Source organism: Xiphias gladius, chromosome 4 (genome assembly GCF_016859285.1).
Source record: "Xiphias gladius isolate SHS-SW01 ecotype Sanya breed wild chromosome 4, ASM1685928v1, whole genome shotgun sequence".
NCBI classification, from domain to species: Eukaryota; Metazoa; Chordata; class Actinopteri; order Istiophoriformes; family Xiphiidae; genus Xiphias; species Xiphias gladius.
The window spans coordinates 9942422-9960408 of record NC_053403.1 but is presented as its reverse complement, the minus strand read 5'-3'; the positions used below and the strand labels follow the sequence as shown (position 1 = coordinate 9960408).

Here is a 17987-nt window from a genome sequence, read left to right as displayed (position 1 = left end):
CAGAAGGCGTGGAACGTTCCCGGGGCCTTTTTGTCAGACTGTGCAGTCTCCTGTGTACTCCTATATACTTACAGTCATCTGGATTTCTCAGATCTCAGAGGGATGTGTTAGGAACCGTGCAGTCAGAGAAAGCGGTACACAGCCCCGGCACACAGCCAGGTGGATAGATGCACCAACAGCCAGGGAGCAAGTCAGGGAAACAGCTGCCCAAACACGCTTACAATCCTGATTTGATTAACAATTTAGCAATTACCTAATGTTTTCATTCAGATAATACAAATCAAGCCTTTGGGGATTTAATCAATTAAAAGAGTCTGCCATTTCAGAATCCTGCAAGACATAATGCTGATCATTATACCTGATGGCATCGATGCACTCTAAAAGGAGATACCAAAAGACATCTTGTCTTCTGCTCATTTGTTGCCAAAAGAATATGAAAAGGTTGCATGAATAATGTAAGGCAAAACTTACAATTATGACATTTTTAATGACATTATTTGTAAAACCTTGCATCAGTGTCAAATTTCATGAGCTCATATTTTTGTTTTTTGAAAGGACAGCGAAGCTTTGGAGCCATTTCCAATAAACGTTTCCAGGTATTCCGTCACTTCAGCTCGTGCCAGTAGATCTAGCTGGGAGGAAAATGACAAGCAACACTGGTAGAACGCCAACGAGTTTCATGATTACATCTTCCCTGTCAATTTTCATAAAGTGTATATGTGGTTGTTTTAAATAAGTCATTAACTATATCCATTCATGTACAGCAGAGATGTCAACGTAAGCGTTGGCCCTTGTGTGGATGTTTGTTTGTTTCCTTTGTCTTTGAAATCCCTGGAATAACAGATCGAATGATTAACTTGGTAGAGTGGGAAGACATGGGCAGTGATGCAGTGAACTACCATGTATGCTTGTCATTTCACAACATGGAACAGAGTTAACAGGTAAGAGGTGTAGTGGGGCCAGATGTGATTGTGTCACTCGGCGAAGAGAATCCACATTTTGGAGACAATTAGTGGTTCAGCGATCTACTCCGGCCGTAAGCTATCATCAACATCACGCCCCCGAGTTGCTCAAGTCCACTTGAGGCAACGTGAGTGAAGTGACGCCTCGCATATGAGCGAAGGTGAGACATTTGCTATGGTAACATACAGCAAGTGCCACGAAGCTGCTGTTCATTCCCACATCAGACTTACTGCAGTTATACTGTTTCATACATTCACAAGTGGCCTATCAAGTTCAATCTTGACCTTGGAATCAGCAGCTAAAAAAAAGAATATCACCACAATGTCCATTTAGTAGCTCTCGATAAAATTACACGATCTTCATCAGCAGATGGAGTTGCCCAGTTGAAAGTGTAAATGTTCAGATTTCCATTTTTATGGAAAATCTGAGCACTTTAAGGACTTCTCATCCATGTTAGCTTAAAAGTGGAAATAGACAATGGAAAGTCGTGACAAATGAGCAAACGCCATCTGCTGATAGAGAATGTCAGATATGACTGAAAACTGCAGAACAGCTACTAAATGGACCTTGGGGTGCAAAAATCTACCTCCTGTCGAGTCATTTTTGTCTATCATCTAGTCCTAAGGGTAGTGTTTTCTGAAGTAAGGGAAAAGTATCTGCCAGTGCTGTGAGATTATTTGAAACTGTTTCAAATACTAATCAACTTGTTTCCATAATTTTCTAGAATCAAAAGACATTATTTCTTTATTCAGGAGCAGCCATCTGTCCTCTTCTGTCTTGGTTATAGATAGTGACACAAATTTCTAATAAATTCTTGAAACAACTTGATTTGCATACAAAATATGACTTACTCATAACCTTATGCATTGATCCCCTAACTGAACAGTATACCCTTAAAAGGTGCTATATGTAAGTTTTCCTCTCCTGCCAAACATGGTTTCCTGCGTGGAGCATGTGGTGATAATGGTCACTTGCCAAGAGCTTTGGCCATCGTTGCGTTTACAGGATAAGTGGTTACAATACGCCGTCTGGGCAGAGCCACTTCTTCATCCTCTCCTGCTGAACACTGAGGGCAGCCTGCATGCTACCATGACTCGCTATGGAAGATGACTAGACGGGCCGGCAGGGCCAGGGCTCGCTGGTTAGCCTGCTAACTTCAGTAGAAGAAAAGAGGTGATCGGAATAGAAGCAAACAGCTAACACTGGCAATGCTTTCCGCTGCTGGACACAGCTCATGGTGAGTAAAGGAATGAAGTTTGATGCTAAACTCGCAACGTTTCTTCTGGACTTGTAAGTAAACAGCTGTTAATACTAACGTCGGCTATGTAGCGACAGCGAAAACTTACATATGGCACCTTTAATGCACTGACTGATTATTTTTAGAGAGAGACCAATAAATTGGCCAGGCCAATATAACGGCCGGTATTAGCTTATATCAGATATATTGGTATGGATGTATATGTCAGTAACAAGGAATTTTCAGTAAAGAAATGCCAAACTAGGTCTAAGGTAATTTAAAGAAAGTTTGTCCACCAGAGAGCACTGACGAGTTGCTTTTTTACAGCAGTCACCTATCCCGCTTAGTATGTATCCATATCAAAATTGTTTGTTTATGTTATGTATTTAGGTTAAAACAGTTACTATTGGCCAATATATCATCATCAGTATTGGCCTAAAAAACCCAGTATTGGCTATAGTATATAGTATAATTATATAATTATTTTCACAAGTTTAAAAACGTGAAACTTTAAGACTTGATACTAGTCAAACTTTTGGCAGTTTCCTAAGGCTAAAATGTAGTGTGATGATGACATTGTCGCCTGGTTTCTACATTTATCTTTACCATAAGCAACACTTGCGTGTTTTACTATGTATTTCATGGTGACTCATCATAGCTACCCTTAGTTAACCACATTTGTTGTCGGTAGGACTTTGCTGACAGTTGCAATATCTAGAATGAGTCACCGCCTTCGTTTAGAGTTTCGTTGTCCCTACCCACCAAAATCCACCACATTGTCCCCGGACACTATGTACAGCAGGCCCCACGAGACTGACAGGAAAAAAAAAAAGACAGAATCTCTGAATGATGAGAGAGAGATGAACCCTACACAGCAGAGTTTGAAAGCCCCTTAGCCACCAGTTGTCAAGAGTTTGAGGGCTGAGTTAGTATCTGCTACATATGTTGTCCACAGCAGGGGCTACCATGATACAAAGTACTACAAAACTTCTTGTTCTTGTACAAAAACAAACATTTTTGTAGAAATACTGCATTTTTAAACAACAACCGATACAGAGTGAAAACTGCAGACCGTGTGTAAGGACGGACATGAATAAGGACTTTGACACTATACGTTGCTTGTAGAGGCTTTGAACATAATAGGCATGGCAGAAAGTTCTTTACAATGGCAGAACTTTGGCACAAGAAAGGCATTACAGAAGAAAACAATGAGTATTCAACAAGGTCAGCATAGATGATTTCAAACTAAATATCACTGTTATACATCAGTTCATAGTAAACCATTTGGCTCTGTCTGACGTTCTCTTCGTTGGTGTGAGATTAGTGCTTGTTCAAATCATTTGAAAGAAACTGAAACCACTGAAGGGAGGGACTGATGGGGTCACATACACATGGAGGTAAGACAAAAGGGCATTGACATCAACAGAAAAACTACATCTGGTGTTATTGTCACAATAAAGTTTTCTGCTCTGCACAGGTGTCAAGAGAACAGTGTGTGTATGTGTGTGTATATGTGTGCATACATGTGTTATGTGTGTGTCTGTGTGTGTTTCAGTCCACTTCTAGTGTGGACCAGACTTGTGTCTTGCCCCAAACCTGCTTGGAATCATTTCAATTTACATACTTTATCAACACAAACCCATGAGTCCTTCCTTTCCAGCTCCCTTCAAAAAGTGAACGTCACAGTGAGGTGACACTGCTCAGGTATCTTTATTTCCACAGGAAACATCTATCTACATAAGCAAGTGGGTTCAAAAGGAATCCTGTTTTGACTGCTAACCTCAGTTTGCGGTTAAGTCAGCAGTAATTCGACCCAGTCTCCCCTCCATGTTTGTTTACTGAGGGGGTGTGCACGGGTTACTTTCAGATTCATGCCATGGTTTCCTTTCCTGGGAGTCTCCTGTCGTTGAACGTGTGCATGTTAATGACCTCCTCTGTCTTAACGATGACGGGCGGCTGAGGCTTCTGTTTGAGACGGCGTTGGCACTTCAGAGACACGCGCAGCTCGTCCATCATGGCACTGCAGAACGATCGCTGCAGAGGGCATCAGGAAAGGGGGAAAAGTTATGGCTGGCACCATGATGTCTGCCACATTCTTCAAACCTACACAACTCTCCTGTGTTGAATATATATCCTATACTAGTGTTTTAGTCAATACAGAATTGGCTAGACATTAGTTCCTTTGCCATTATGGTGGAGGTTTCTCCTAGACTACAAAACTGTCTAGAAAACGTGATGAAAATTTATTTGCTTACATATTGTAAGAATCCATTGGTAACACTGTTTGGACTGTCCACTATTAAAACCACTATGTGTAGAATTTTTATGCGATTATAACATTTTTCAAACTATTCTGATATTATTTTTTTTGTTTTTTTTGCGGAAAATATACCACAAAAACAAATGTGTCAGATGAGATTGCGTGTGTACGTGTGTGCATACATGTGTTATGTGTGTGTATGTATTTGGGTGCAGTCTATTGAATGTGTTCTTTCAACCCATCTGGGGGGGGGGGGTTTAGTGGCATGCACCGATGTCGGCCACAGTTTCTTTTTTTGCCACTAGGGGGCACCAACATTGGGCGACGAATTTTTAAAACATTTTTTCACATAGTGGCATTAATACTTCAAAAATCAGTTGAGCTTCACATTAAATCAACATTAATGATTTACTGGGCATCATATAGCTTGATATGAAAATGGTGCCTTTAATGCCATTAATTCGTTTGAATTTTTTTCTTTTCCTTCATCTTTTTGTATATATTGGTTTCATGTTGCATAACTATGTTGCCTGGTCTTTCATCTCCCTGCCTCGTCTTACAAACCCCAGATGCCCAGTTTGCAACACAGGTTTTCTCTCAAAAGAATTTAAGTCTAAAACCCAATCTAAAATGATTTCTTAGACTTCAGAAAGCCCCTTCAGAGCCAGAGGAGACAATATACAACCGTTTTTACAGGCTAAGTGGTACTCCTCGTGATGAATAAACCGATCTTCATGTGTAAAGTAGGTGAAATACCCCTTTAACATTGCCCTTTTTGTAAAAAATGCATTGGGTCTGATAATTCTACTGAGTAGTATCATCAACAAGCTGAAAATAAAAAAGAAAATGGAAAAAAGATGTAGCAGCAGTCGATGATAGATTGAAACTTTTCGAACCAGCTGCAAAAGTTAAACCTTAATGTTGTAAAACTCAAGTTGAGTTTCAGCAATGGACAGACCAAACAGGGTCAAAACCAGTTCATTTGATTCCTAAACAATATTTGTTTGAATAACAGGTCTGATGTGTCCAAGATTTCACCCTTTTCAGCTTTACTGTCTCACAAAGGTCTGAATGCTGTTCCCAGCCTTTCGCACCATACCAAGAACCAAATATTGAGCAAAACATTCAACACTTGTAAATTTTTGGCATGTGACAGGAAAATGTAAAGATATCGAACAAAGGACTAAACATCCACTTCAGCGGATTAAATCCCAAAATATTGGTACCTTCTTTTAAAACATCAGTCACCCCCTCACAGTGACATGCGTTATGTAACTTCTGTAATATGAGCCTCTGTTGTCCCTGCATAATGCATGTGGTGTGAAATCCTATAAAATGTCAATATGCTTGTGCATCAACGTTGCCAAGACAAATTTCCATACATTCAGTTTTCTGATTATGCAAAATCTAATTCAAATTCTTAGGGGGTGTAGGAGGAAAATAGATTTAAAAGAGGAGGGAAAGCATTAAAGTGTGAAGCTATTATTTTTGTTTGTGTATGTGCGTAGGCGTGTGAGCTGGATATCTGTGGGTGGCTTATGTACCAGGTATTTTTGTTTTTCCTCCATTTTTACATATACTTGTTTGGCGAATGAGATATTTTGTATACTAGGGAAGATGAGTGATTACAGAAGTATGGAGGGGCAGAAAGGGGATGGTGAAAAACAATGAGGAGGGATATGGATTAGACTGATGGGGAAAACATGGGGAATAAGGTGGGTAAAAAAAAAAAAAAGCTGGGGATGTTAGGGTGGAGGAGGTTGGCAGGGCGAGAAAATAGAGGAGAGGCTTGTTGTCAGCATGTAAATTACTAGCACCTTGGCAGCATAGAGACTGTGGCATTTGCAAATTATCTGAATATTGCGACCCAGTCTTGTGGCCCTTGATTAATGATAACTAAGATGTGCTCTGAAATATATGCATCCTGTAAAAAAAAAAAAAAAAAAAAAAATCCAGAAACGAATTACTATTACAATAAAGTAACACGCCGCTACGCTGAGATAATTCTGTAAATGTAAATAATTAAAATACACTATCAAACGGATTTTCACAATTATCCGGAAACATCATTGCACAAGTTAAAGTGCCCTAAAATATAAACTCCACACTGTGTGATGAATCATGTGCACTCAGTACTAAAATAGAGCACAGATAGAACAGCCTGAAATGTATTCAGTCTCTTGCTAGAAAGAAACATAACCAGAGGCAGGAGAAAAAAAAAAGCTGCACATATGTCGCACTGTACGCACGGTGAATGTTTCAAATCACATGATTAAAGGCTAAGCTCACATTTTCTCATTTTTTAAAAAACAATAATTACATGCCCATATATACACATTGAAATAGTTGCAGTAATTGTTCTGTCTGCTCATGCTGGTCGTGAGGGGACTCCATTTTGATGAGATTTTAAATTAAGATGGGGGGGGGGGGGTCATAGTTCTCACTCTGTGCAAAAATGCTTTATAAAGTTCAGCAGAGGCTAATTTGAGGCTTCAGCAGTCTGCGTTAGACACATCAAGTGGGTAGGTTACAAGAACAACGGAGGAATCTCTTCACGGCCAATGTGGACAGGAGGAATAATTAGAGTGACCAAAAACTATTTCACTGTGAATATGAGCGTGCGTTTTAAGGTAGACTGGTGAAAGGTTTGAAAATATCCTTTAAATTCCTGAACCTACAAAAAAGAACAGACGTTTATAGTAAACTAAACACTGTAAGCGTGCAATACAGTATGTATGTTGTGTTTTATTTGATTTTGGTTTGGTTTAATTGCTCGAGTTTAAAATTTCAATTTCCCTTAAGAATGAAGTAAACTAAGAATGTGAGGCATGAATAAAGAGGAGTGATGGATGACAGAGGCCATATCCTAAATGAAAGACATCTTAAATAAAATGACTGGGACAGAAACAACAGTCGTTGCGACAACAAAAAATCAGAACCTTTAATCCAATAGATGTATCAGAAAAGACTCTAGTACCTTCTCCAGCTGTGCGTTCTGTTTAGACTTGTAAAGGACCTCCCCCACAGCCACAAACACTGACAGCACCAGTCCTGCAGCCAGAACGATAAAGATGCCACCAATGTTCTGCACCCCCAGAGCGCTGGCCTCTTTGCTCTCCTCCTCGGGACAGCCGTTCCCCCTCCACCACTTCTCCTTCATCATGTGCAGCTTCCCTTCCTCCTGAAGCTGCAGAATGGCTATTGTGATCTTGTCTCTGTACGGAGAGCCTGCGGGGACAGAAACACAACGTGAGACTGGTGAACATGGATAGTAGCAAAATATGAAAAATGATTATGCTTAGTATGTCATTGTCATTGATGGATGGAGAGACATATTAGATATATATATAAATCAGAAGTGGTGGGTGTATTAAACACATTCTGGTTCACTTGTGATCATATGACCTGTCATGTTATTGTTGGCTGCTTAGAGGGAGTTTTTTTGTAAGTCCTTCTTCAAATCCCACTAATCCCTATATTCACAGAGTGATTCCAGAATTCTCACTCCTCTCTGCAGTGCGTGAATTATAATGCACAGGGAGTTGGGCTTTGTGTACCCGAGCTGCTGTTGATTCTGACGAATTAGCTGCTGCTTGCACACACTTTCGTATGCCATAAATAGCGCATATAAACAGAGCAGCCCAGTGGGGTGTACATTACATGGGTGCATATGTGTTTGGGATTAGATGTGTATACTGGAGACAGGGATCCTCTATCAGTGTGTTTTTATGCATGTTGATGTCATGTTGAGTAAAATAACCCACATCCACAGACAGGGGGATGTGGTGCCAGAATTAGCGACACGGCATTAAGGGGCAGCGAGTGCTGGCGTGATCAAAGGAGGAGTAATCGTTATGGAGTACCCGAGTGGGGTCGTGTTCCTCTCCCATCCACAGCGCGTGAGACAGAACATACGGCCAATCAAGGCACAGCACACACACTCTGCCCCAACCAGGCCAGGAAAGATTATTACTTATTTTGAGTGTTCATGTATCATTTATAAACTGCTTTAAAAGCTTGTTAGTGCATTTATGTGCTTACAAAAATCACATGTAATGAAGCCGGGTTGTATATTTCCATTTCCATTTTAGGCATTTTGGCTCATGCGCTTATTCAGAAGGACTAAAAAGAGATGAAACAGTAGTAAAATGTTAAATTTTTATAATGCGGACAGAAGCGAAATCGATATTACAAACATGGAAACATTTTGTGCTAAAACTCCCGGGGAAAAAAAAACTGAATCTGGCCCCAGGTAGCAGGTAGCATCACTTTGTCTGCTGCTCTCATACAGTTATGCCTGTCAGCCCCTTTAGCTGATCCCCTCTCTGTCTCATTTATCATTTATCTGCTGCCATCCATCACCCTTTCATCTCAGAGTCTCTGCATATTTAGACTGACAAAGGGGACGTTAATACACAAACCGAAAAACACATAGAGCGCCACTGATGTTTGAACAGCATATCGGTGTTTGCTTCTTTGTTCCTAAATAGTCTTTTATTTTTGCAAGTGTACCAGTGGTGTGCTTATTGGTATATGTGCTTTTCTTTATGACGTGCAAAGTTTACATGTGCAGCTAAACATTCTGTGCAGGCTCAGTAGAAATGTAGCGCTCTGAATACGCAATCATATAATGCATGTATGCACGTGTATGTGAAAAGCATATGCTTACTTCATTTGAAGATGAGAAATCTATCAAGTATCTGAGTCCCCTGATTCTGGCTCCTCTCATATTTCAAATGATTAATGATGGCGTAACAAAGCAGGCCTTGGATAAATGCTAATAGGATGGGTCCTTCGAGAGGAGGATATGGAGAGTGGGGCCGGGGTGAATGGAAAAGCACTGTACTTTACACACTGCGCATACACAACTACCTGACAGATGTTCGACACCAGAGGACATCCATCACTCCCACACTGTCTGCCTTCAAGTATTAATGTGATCACGTTTAAGTCGATAGCTGTAGATGACGCATTTGTGTTTTGGGGACAGGACGTGTGAAAAACCGACATGCGGCCATAGGTTAAGACTTATTATATGGCTTGCTCCGGGTTATTAATGTAACAGCCCTACAGGGAATGAGCTGCTAAACGGCGCTCAGTGGGTTGAAAGTCAAGGGCTAAAGGTTGACGTACAGGCCGAGGCCTTCATAGCGTATGGGACAAGGACAAAAGGAGAAAGCCACTATCTGAAAGAAATAAAATCTTCCTACTCTTCGAGGAGGACTGCCGGCATGAAAACAGAACTCCCTTTGAACTACTAACATAATTATCTCCAGACCTTTGCTATCGCAGAAGAAACATTTTACAGGCTATAATCAGCTTTATTTCTGAAATACTGAGCAATGAACATCAGGATTAGAGACTGAAATGAGTGATTGGGCAGTAATAACTTTGAAAGTGGACATTTTAAAATCATCATTTTTTATGCATTTAAATACTAAACCACTTATTGCTGAATTAAAGTAATTTGGGCTTTATTTTAGTCATATATTTGATACACAATGCTTCCACATGAATGGAAAAGCACTGTACTTTACACACTGCGCATACACAACTACCTGACAGATGTTCGACACCAGAGGACATCCATCACTCCCACACTGTCTGCCTTCAAGTATTAATGTGATCACGTTTAAGTCGATAGCTGTAGATGACGCATTTGTGTTTTGGGGACAGGACGTGTGAAAAACCGACATGCGGCCATAGGTTAAGACTTATTATATGGCTTGCTCCGGGTTATTAATGTAACAGCCCTACAGGGAATGAGCTGCTAAACGGCGCTCAGTGGGTTAAAAGTCAAGGGCTAAAGGTTGACGTACAGGCCGAGGCCTTCATAGCGTATGGGACAAGGACAAAAGGAGAAAGCCACTATCTGAAAGAAATAAAATCTTCCTACTCTTCGAGGAGGACTGCCGGCATGAAAACAGAACTCCCTTTGAACTACTAACATAATTATCTCCAGACCTTTGCTATCGCAGAAGAAACATTTTACAGGCTATAATCAGCTTTATTTCTGAAATACTGAGCAATGAACATCAGGATTAGAGACTGAAATGAGTGATTGGGCAGTAATAACTTTGAAAGTGGACATTTTAAAATCATCATTTTTTATGCATTTAAATACTAAACCACTTATTGCTGAATTAAAGTAATTTGGGCTTTATTTTAGTCATATATTTGATACACAATGCTTCCACATGAATGGAAAAAAGCACTGATCCATGCTCTAGGTCTATGTGTCCATCTCAAGGGCATCAGTGTAAGTACTTCTGCACTCATGGAGCCACAGTGGGACTATATTTCACAGCATCACCTCAGCTTTGTCACAGCCATGGCAATCACGGCATCCCTGCAGATCTATAACGGCCTCACACTCATCAGCAGCAGCCGGGTCCAGATGTGGATGGCCAGAATTAATCCTCTATATTTTGATGGCCTTCATATCACTGATGATCGATGTGGCCATTATACTCGGTCGCAGTGCTCCCCCTGGCCTCGCCATGACCACGCTAACCTCCGTGAAACCGGGGTTGGAACCATCACCAGCTCATCACCAGCTTTCAGCCATGGTCAGTGGGAGTGCCGGGGTTCTGAACCCTGACATATGCTTTATAGTCAACAAAACTTTTGGGGAGAAATATCTGATTCATGATATCATTTGCTAAAATGTCAAAAAATGGTGGTTTTGATGGTTTTATCTCATCTGCTTCATCATAGGATAATGGCACTGTAAAATGTTAGAATATTAATTTTTATCAGGCGCTGGGTCAAATAAGCAGTTTGAAACAGTTCTTAGTGCTTGTTTTATACTTTCTGAAGTGTTTTTTTGTCGTGGTTTAATGTTCAGAATCAATTGAGACGGTGTCAAGTAACTCACAGGGAGCTGCACTAAATTGGCTTTCGAGTTGCTTCCTGTGATCGTTTCACTGTCTTGCACTCATAATCTCGCCTTATTTGATCCCAAAGTAGGTTAAAGCAAACCATTAAAAGTATTTGTGAATATTTTTTAACCCAGGTTTGCTTCTCTACCCTGATAATTATCCTGGGAGAAAATCATTATGGCTTAAAAAAAAAAAAAAAAGAAATCTCGAATGGCGCCTTTTTTTTGGAGCACTTTACAACACAGCAGCCAACAAAGAGGCGTATAGAGGTTTGAGGTCATTCACCCATAGGTGTTCCCACTCCGTAGGCTTTGGAGTCTATGAGGCCTCCGATCTGTGTGAGGTTGCAGTTGCGCTGGGTGACAAACTCAATGGTGGTGGACTCCATGAGGAAGGCATAGTCCGAGGTCAGGACACGCTGGATGCCCTCCTCCGCGTTCTTCACCATCACAGATTGCCTCCTGCTGTTCATGAACTCCCACATCTTGTCATAGGTGGAGATTTTTGTCTTCTGCAAGTCACCAGAAAAAAAGGGGAGAGGAATGAGATCAGAAGCAGCTTTAGGAACATATATGGTGGTCGACTCTAAGCTCTACTGTTAAGAATTTTGTGTCAGTGTGTAACTTTTCATTATGTGGGTTATGGGGTTAATGTCATTGCAAAATGAAGTTACCAAACTTATTTGAGAAACAAAAGATAGAAATGTCTGCGTATATTGTTATTTTTATGAAAAAGAAAGGAGGTTACAGTTACAATCCTCAAAGTTTTCATGAAATCAAAGTCCGTTATTTGAATGCTATTTGTGATTGGCATTTTTTTCGGCAATAGCCATTCAATGTATTTACATTCTGTAATTACCTCTTTATATAGTAGTTTTCATGTCTGCCTTGGCATGAGGAAATTCACAGGAAGCAATATATGTCTGTATTTCTTCTACTACTGATACTGCTTTTAACTTTATCCCAACACCATATAAGAGCAGTATTGGGATACAGCCAATGCAAACCGAACATTTCCTACTGCTGCTGCTTCGTGCTTAAAGTGCTGACGTGGTGAAACACAAGGTGGCTTTTACTGTGAAATAAATGCAATTTTTAAAATGCATCTACAAAACAAGACGGGATCATTTTCAGCATTTCTTTGGCCCCGAATCAGTTTAAAATATTGCATGATGTTAAGGAACAAGAAGGAGCAGCAACATTGAGTTGTTGGTTGAGGATTCAGGTAACGTGCCGCACAGCGGGTTGCTTTGGTGTGAAAAACTACTTGCCCCATGTGCAGAATGAAATCAGCCTGCAGCTATTAGTTATTATTGCAATTATAATTGACTGTTTCTTCATCAAAACAACATGACTTTGTGGGGCTGTGCTGTAAGATACACCAGTTGCTCCTGTGTTGCATTAATGACAAAGTAACTGCTCGAGCAGTAGTTGCCGTAGTATTAGACAGCACTTACTGTTACCACCCAAAACCCACAGGTGTTGCCAAAATCAAACAGAACCAGAATCTCAAAGATTATAACTTTAAAAAGTGAGAAAGAAAGGGTCCTCATAAAGCCACTCTGTAACACCCTGGCAGACACAGCTACCTTGAAGAAGGTCATAGTGGCACCGTCCTCCACCACCCCGTACAGGATTTTAGTTTGTTTGGCCAGGTCATCGGCTGAGTCTATGGGCGACTCCATCCTCTCCACGGTGAGGAAGGCAGCCAAGTTGGCCGTATACGAGGAAATGATGATGAGGGTGAAGAACCACCAGATGCCTCCCACTATTCGAGTTGACAGGGCCTTGGGCATGAGCTCTGAGCCTGGTGTGGGAGGGAGGTGGAAGGGGTGAATGTTACACTGCAAAATGTATTCATCTCAGCAAGTCCTCATCATGATTCTAATCTTGTATCTAATTGTTTATTCTGATCATGTGAAAAACAAGATAAGATTAGATCCTTTAAAAAAAAAAAAAAAAAAAAAAAAAAAAAAGAAAGAAAACTTGATTCAAGAACTCTCTTCAAGTTTTGAGCTGAGGGTACGCCACTCGCTTCAAGACGAAGCCACTTGAGAGAGCTCTCAAAACATTTGACTGTTGGATTTCAAAACAGTGAAATTGTCTTGTCTCAGTCACAACTGAGTGCTTTATATAATGCAGGAAACACAGAAAAGTGCTATTTAAAGTGTCCCCTGAGAACAAGGGGCTTTGCATTAATCAATCAAATCAAATAAACACATTCAATATCGATCATTCAGAACAGTGTGGAGAAGTGACAGGCTGTTTGGGCCAGAGATTCATGTACCCAAGGTAACCTCACATCCTGACTCCACACCCCACTGATCTCTAGGTGCTGATGGGCCAAGGGCAAGAGGAGAGGACAATGGGTATTATAGTGCTATCCTCACTGTGATGAAGAGCGGATTTACAGACTGCATGTTATTTCAAAAAATTCTCAGTAGTTTTGCTATTCGAGCTACTGTTGATAAAATCATTTATATATATTTCTTTAAATTCTAATCTCTAAATCAGGGTTTTAAAACAAGGGTAATTTTTTGTTACTCAAGTGGTATGAGGGCTGTTCAAGTCCATCCCTCCCATATATACATTTCTCAATACTGTAGCTTTATTCTATGTTTCTATGAGCTAAGTTGATTAATTGAAAAAACCATTACATGCCCATTTACTCTAAATTCTGTTGGGACCCCCAGAGGTCTCTCTGTTGCAGCTGGCTTGTATAAAACAACCCAGCCCTCAGAGACAGTGGGATATAGAGAGCTCCAGCTCCACAGAGCAACAGCAGCCACAGGCTGAGGCAACTACCTTGCTGCATGAGAGCCCCAACTCCAAACCAGAAACTATTGAGCAGCGTAAAATTGTTTTCCACTACATCTGAGTCGGGGTTGCATGGATGCGGGTTGTACCACTCATAAGGGCTAAACCTATAAAGGAGAGAGCACAGAGACAGATATGTCAGCACAGAGCAAAGAACAGTGTGTTCCCTGGTGCAGATTAAACGGCAGATAAAACACACATTTTAAAACACTGTGAGCAGGAACAAAGGGAATGTAAATGTGCAGGAATCCTGTGTTGTGGCCTCAGGGTGAAAGCTTCTGCAGTGACCAAAGCAAATCATTCAAGCTTTCACTAAGATCAACTTATTGGCATATTCAAATGCCATCAGTTTATTGTTGGAACTGATCAATAGGCTGGAATAAGACTGTCACTGGTAATAATGCCCTAGTACGTGATGATCTTTGGAGCTCATTTGGATTCACTGACTCGGGAGCCTTTATGTGTTTCCCCCAGCAACTGCAATCACCATTACTATGCGCCTTATCCTCCTCACACCACCAGTGTGGGTTTTGTGCTCTACTTTTTTCTTCTCTTGTCCCAACAGTCATCTCTGCTCTTCCTCTCCCTTGCTGCTTTTCCTCTTTTCTCACATTCCCTCTACACCTTCATCTCTGCTCCCTTCCCTGTGCATTCCCACCCCAACAACCTGTACGTCATTTTTTTCAAGATTACCTTGCTTCCCCTATGAACCTCCTCCTCCTCACCCCCATCCTCCTGCTGCCTGTCTCAGCTGACTGTCAGTGTCTTCAGGTCAGTTGTGGACATTTCTCATTTATTACCCTAAGCAAAAGTGGCATGGCATTAGCGCAGGGTGATTGGGTTAGCATTAAGCATCAGGAACTGATTGAGTTTGTGCTGAAGTGGTTGATAAAGGGAACATTGCTTATGCAGAGTTGAGGGGCCCATCGGGTAAGGCTGTTTAGGAGCTTTTCCCCAATATGCCGCATGCTAATAAGCCCGTGGACGGGATCTTAAGGGTTCATCAGACAACGCGGTGATGCTATTGGTCAACTACAGGTTTTAGAGACACACAAGAACATAAACATTTTATATATCTATATATCTATATATCTATATCTATATATCTATATCTATCTATATCTATATATCTATATCTATCTATATCTATATATCTATCTATATCTATATCTATATATCTATCTATATCTATATCTATATATCTATCTATATCTATATCTATATATATATATATATATATATATATATATATATATATATATATATATATATAGAGAGAGAGAGAGAGACAGAGAGAGAGAGTATACATATAGTGTACTATGTTTACAAAATAGCAAGCAGTTGTCACCATGCAGAGAGCAGCATGGTAACAACTGCTTACCACACTGCATGACTCCTGTTTATGTACAGATATGTCATTTGATCGTTCTTTGTTGCCGCAGCAGCCTAATTAACGGTCTTATATTACAAGCATCGTGAATGTGGCAACATTTTTGTCATATTGCTCTTCCTTTACAGCTATTTTCTATGCTGGCCCCTTGAGAATCATCTACGTGGTCACGGCTGTGATGACACACTATAATTCTTCCTGTCAACCCCATCAGGATGCCTGATTTACTAGAATGTCAATGAGCTCTGTCTCCTTGGAACCACAGGCAACTGAAATGGCACAGTGGCCTTGTGGAGCTGTGTGGAATGCAGTGTGTGCGCTCACGTGTCCATATGTGTGTATGTTTTCATGCCTGTGTGTATCAAGCCTCTGGCGCATGAATGTTAACGCATGCGCCTTCATAGCCGTGTGGGAGTGCATTTCTCTGTGGTAGCAACTGTATTTGCATTGGCTCAGTCAAATCCATCTCAAAGTCAAATATTTTCTGTGATGATTTAATGATGTTGTTGTTCACAGATGTTACATATAATGTTCAGCTGCTGCTTGAGGCTAGCTGTGGGTGCCATCGGACATGCGCCCTTGGAAACGTGGTGGGTATAAATCTATACAACACACACTTGATTGGATTGCGTTTGTGTCTCTCGGTGTCTACATGTGTATTCTGTATGCACCAGGCCCGATGGCTCCTCTGTTTGACCTTTGCCTGCGGCCAGCCCGTATTCCTGTGGGCTGTGTACTGCAGACCGATCACCAGGAAGAAAGGGATGTGGAACATGCAGACGTAAGGTCACCTCCTCACACCGAACACGAGGGACATGTCGAGTTGCACACAGAATTCTAAAAAGATTCTTCCTCTCTCTCTCCCCCTCTCCCGCTCCTCTTCCCCTTCGCACGTCCCCGACCACAATAACACAACACGCTCCCTCCATTAACTGTCTGTTAGATTTAATTACTCTGGCTGGCTTTATAGATCTGTTGCCTTTCTTCTCTCAGGCCAAGTGAAGAGGCTGCGTTGGGGATGTTAAATTCAGAGGAGTCTGGGACTTGGCCTGCAAAACTGCAACAGCCTGTAATTACATGTAAACATGTCATAATGCAATTTAAATCATCCATTCTTCTTGGCAGGTAGACTTTTTCTTTGTGATCTGAAAGAATGCCATTTGTTTTGTTAATAAAGAGAGAAATCAATTCATCCACAAACAGAGCTGGAAGGAAACACTGAGTGGAATGTATTTCTCTGGAGCTTGAAATGAGATAGCTTATTTAGTCAGAAAAAAAAAAGTGTGTATGTATGTGGGAAGTTGTTCAAAGGCATTGTGAATCCCTAGTGAGATTGAGGTGTTTAGTGTTTTATTGCGCAAAACTGGGACTTCATAAACTCACTCCACTTACTCTGTTTGTAGAGGATTAAGGAAAATAATATACTCTGCATTTGGGGGATTGACCAATCAATTGTTTGTCATGCAATCAATACTACAATTATGAAAGAAACAGCTCAGTGAACTGTAGAAAACCCTGTTCTACAGATTTAAGCTTTGCTGAACATTTTTGGTCACACAGTGTGAGGACAAGTACTACTTATTGCCACGGTGTGCAAAACGGCACGCAGATAAGAGCATTATCATTTAATAAAGGTACGAAGGCCACTTCATTATAACCAGAAGAATATTAAGATGATTGCATGCTACACTTACCCTGACAAACTGTGCAAACAAAGGGCTATGGGTATAATGTGCATATTCTGAGCTAACTTAGGTGACAGTTGCCGCTTTCCTCTCATGTGATCATTATGCCGGTAACATTTGAGGAAATGTGCATTAAACCCAAACCTCTCGGGATCAAAAGAGAAGAATAGGAGCCCTGGGGTTAACACACATCTTTCTACATGCATCAGTGGTTTTGGGGGGGGTGGGATCTTCAAGACATTGTAAGAATTGCACTTGTACAATGTTACCATTGTACTTGGACATTTCTTACAGCTGATGAAGAGGTATATAACGGGTAGCTAGCTTTACAGTTGCCAATGCTTGTGCAAATATGCCTGGAATAGTGTGAGGAATCAACTGATTTAAAAGACTCATACCAGTGTTTTTCCTAATTGCTTTAGCTCATTTACTGTCTCCTTTTCCTCAAAACTACTATATCATTGCATGATAATGAAGCTTAAATAATGTTTTTTTTAAAAACTTTTCGGGGTAAGATGGTGGGAGGCTCTGAAAACCTGAGATTTGCTGTTTGGTCATATAAAGTATAAGCAAACTTGTAAAAACATTGGTATGGTTCTTTATTGCAACATATTTACTGTATATTTGATATATATGAGACCATATCTACATCACTGAAGACATCTAAGAATAAAGAGGCATGTACTGCCTCTTCCAGGAGTGTTTTTTTCCTGCAAGTAACAGCTTGATGATTCTCACTGAATGAATTATCCTCT

The 17987-nt window shown here is 40.7% G+C and overlaps 1 protein-coding gene across 5 annotated transcripts in view; it reads right to left on the bottom strand.

The window, feature by feature from the left end:
* Positions 1–512: 512 nt before the first annotated feature.
* LOC120788908 (glutamate receptor ionotropic, kainate 2-like) overlaps positions 513–17987 on the bottom strand; it is a 65639-nt gene continuing 48164 nt past the window's right edge. For all 5 annotated transcript variants that reach the window (XM_040125167.1, XM_040125169.1, XM_040125168.1 and 2 more), the window contains 5 exons: positions 14146–14264; positions 12930–13147; positions 11627–11852; positions 7438–7688; positions 513–4234 (listed from right to left, as the gene is read on the bottom strand). In XM_040125167.1, coding sequence (XP_039981101.1) covers positions 4070–4234; positions 7438–7688; positions 11627–11852; positions 12930–13147; positions 14146–14264 — 979 coding nt within the window. In that variant the 3' untranslated portion in view covers positions 513–4069. The remainder of the gene's footprint in view (positions 4235–7437; positions 7689–11626; positions 11853–12929; positions 13148–14145; positions 14265–17987) is intronic.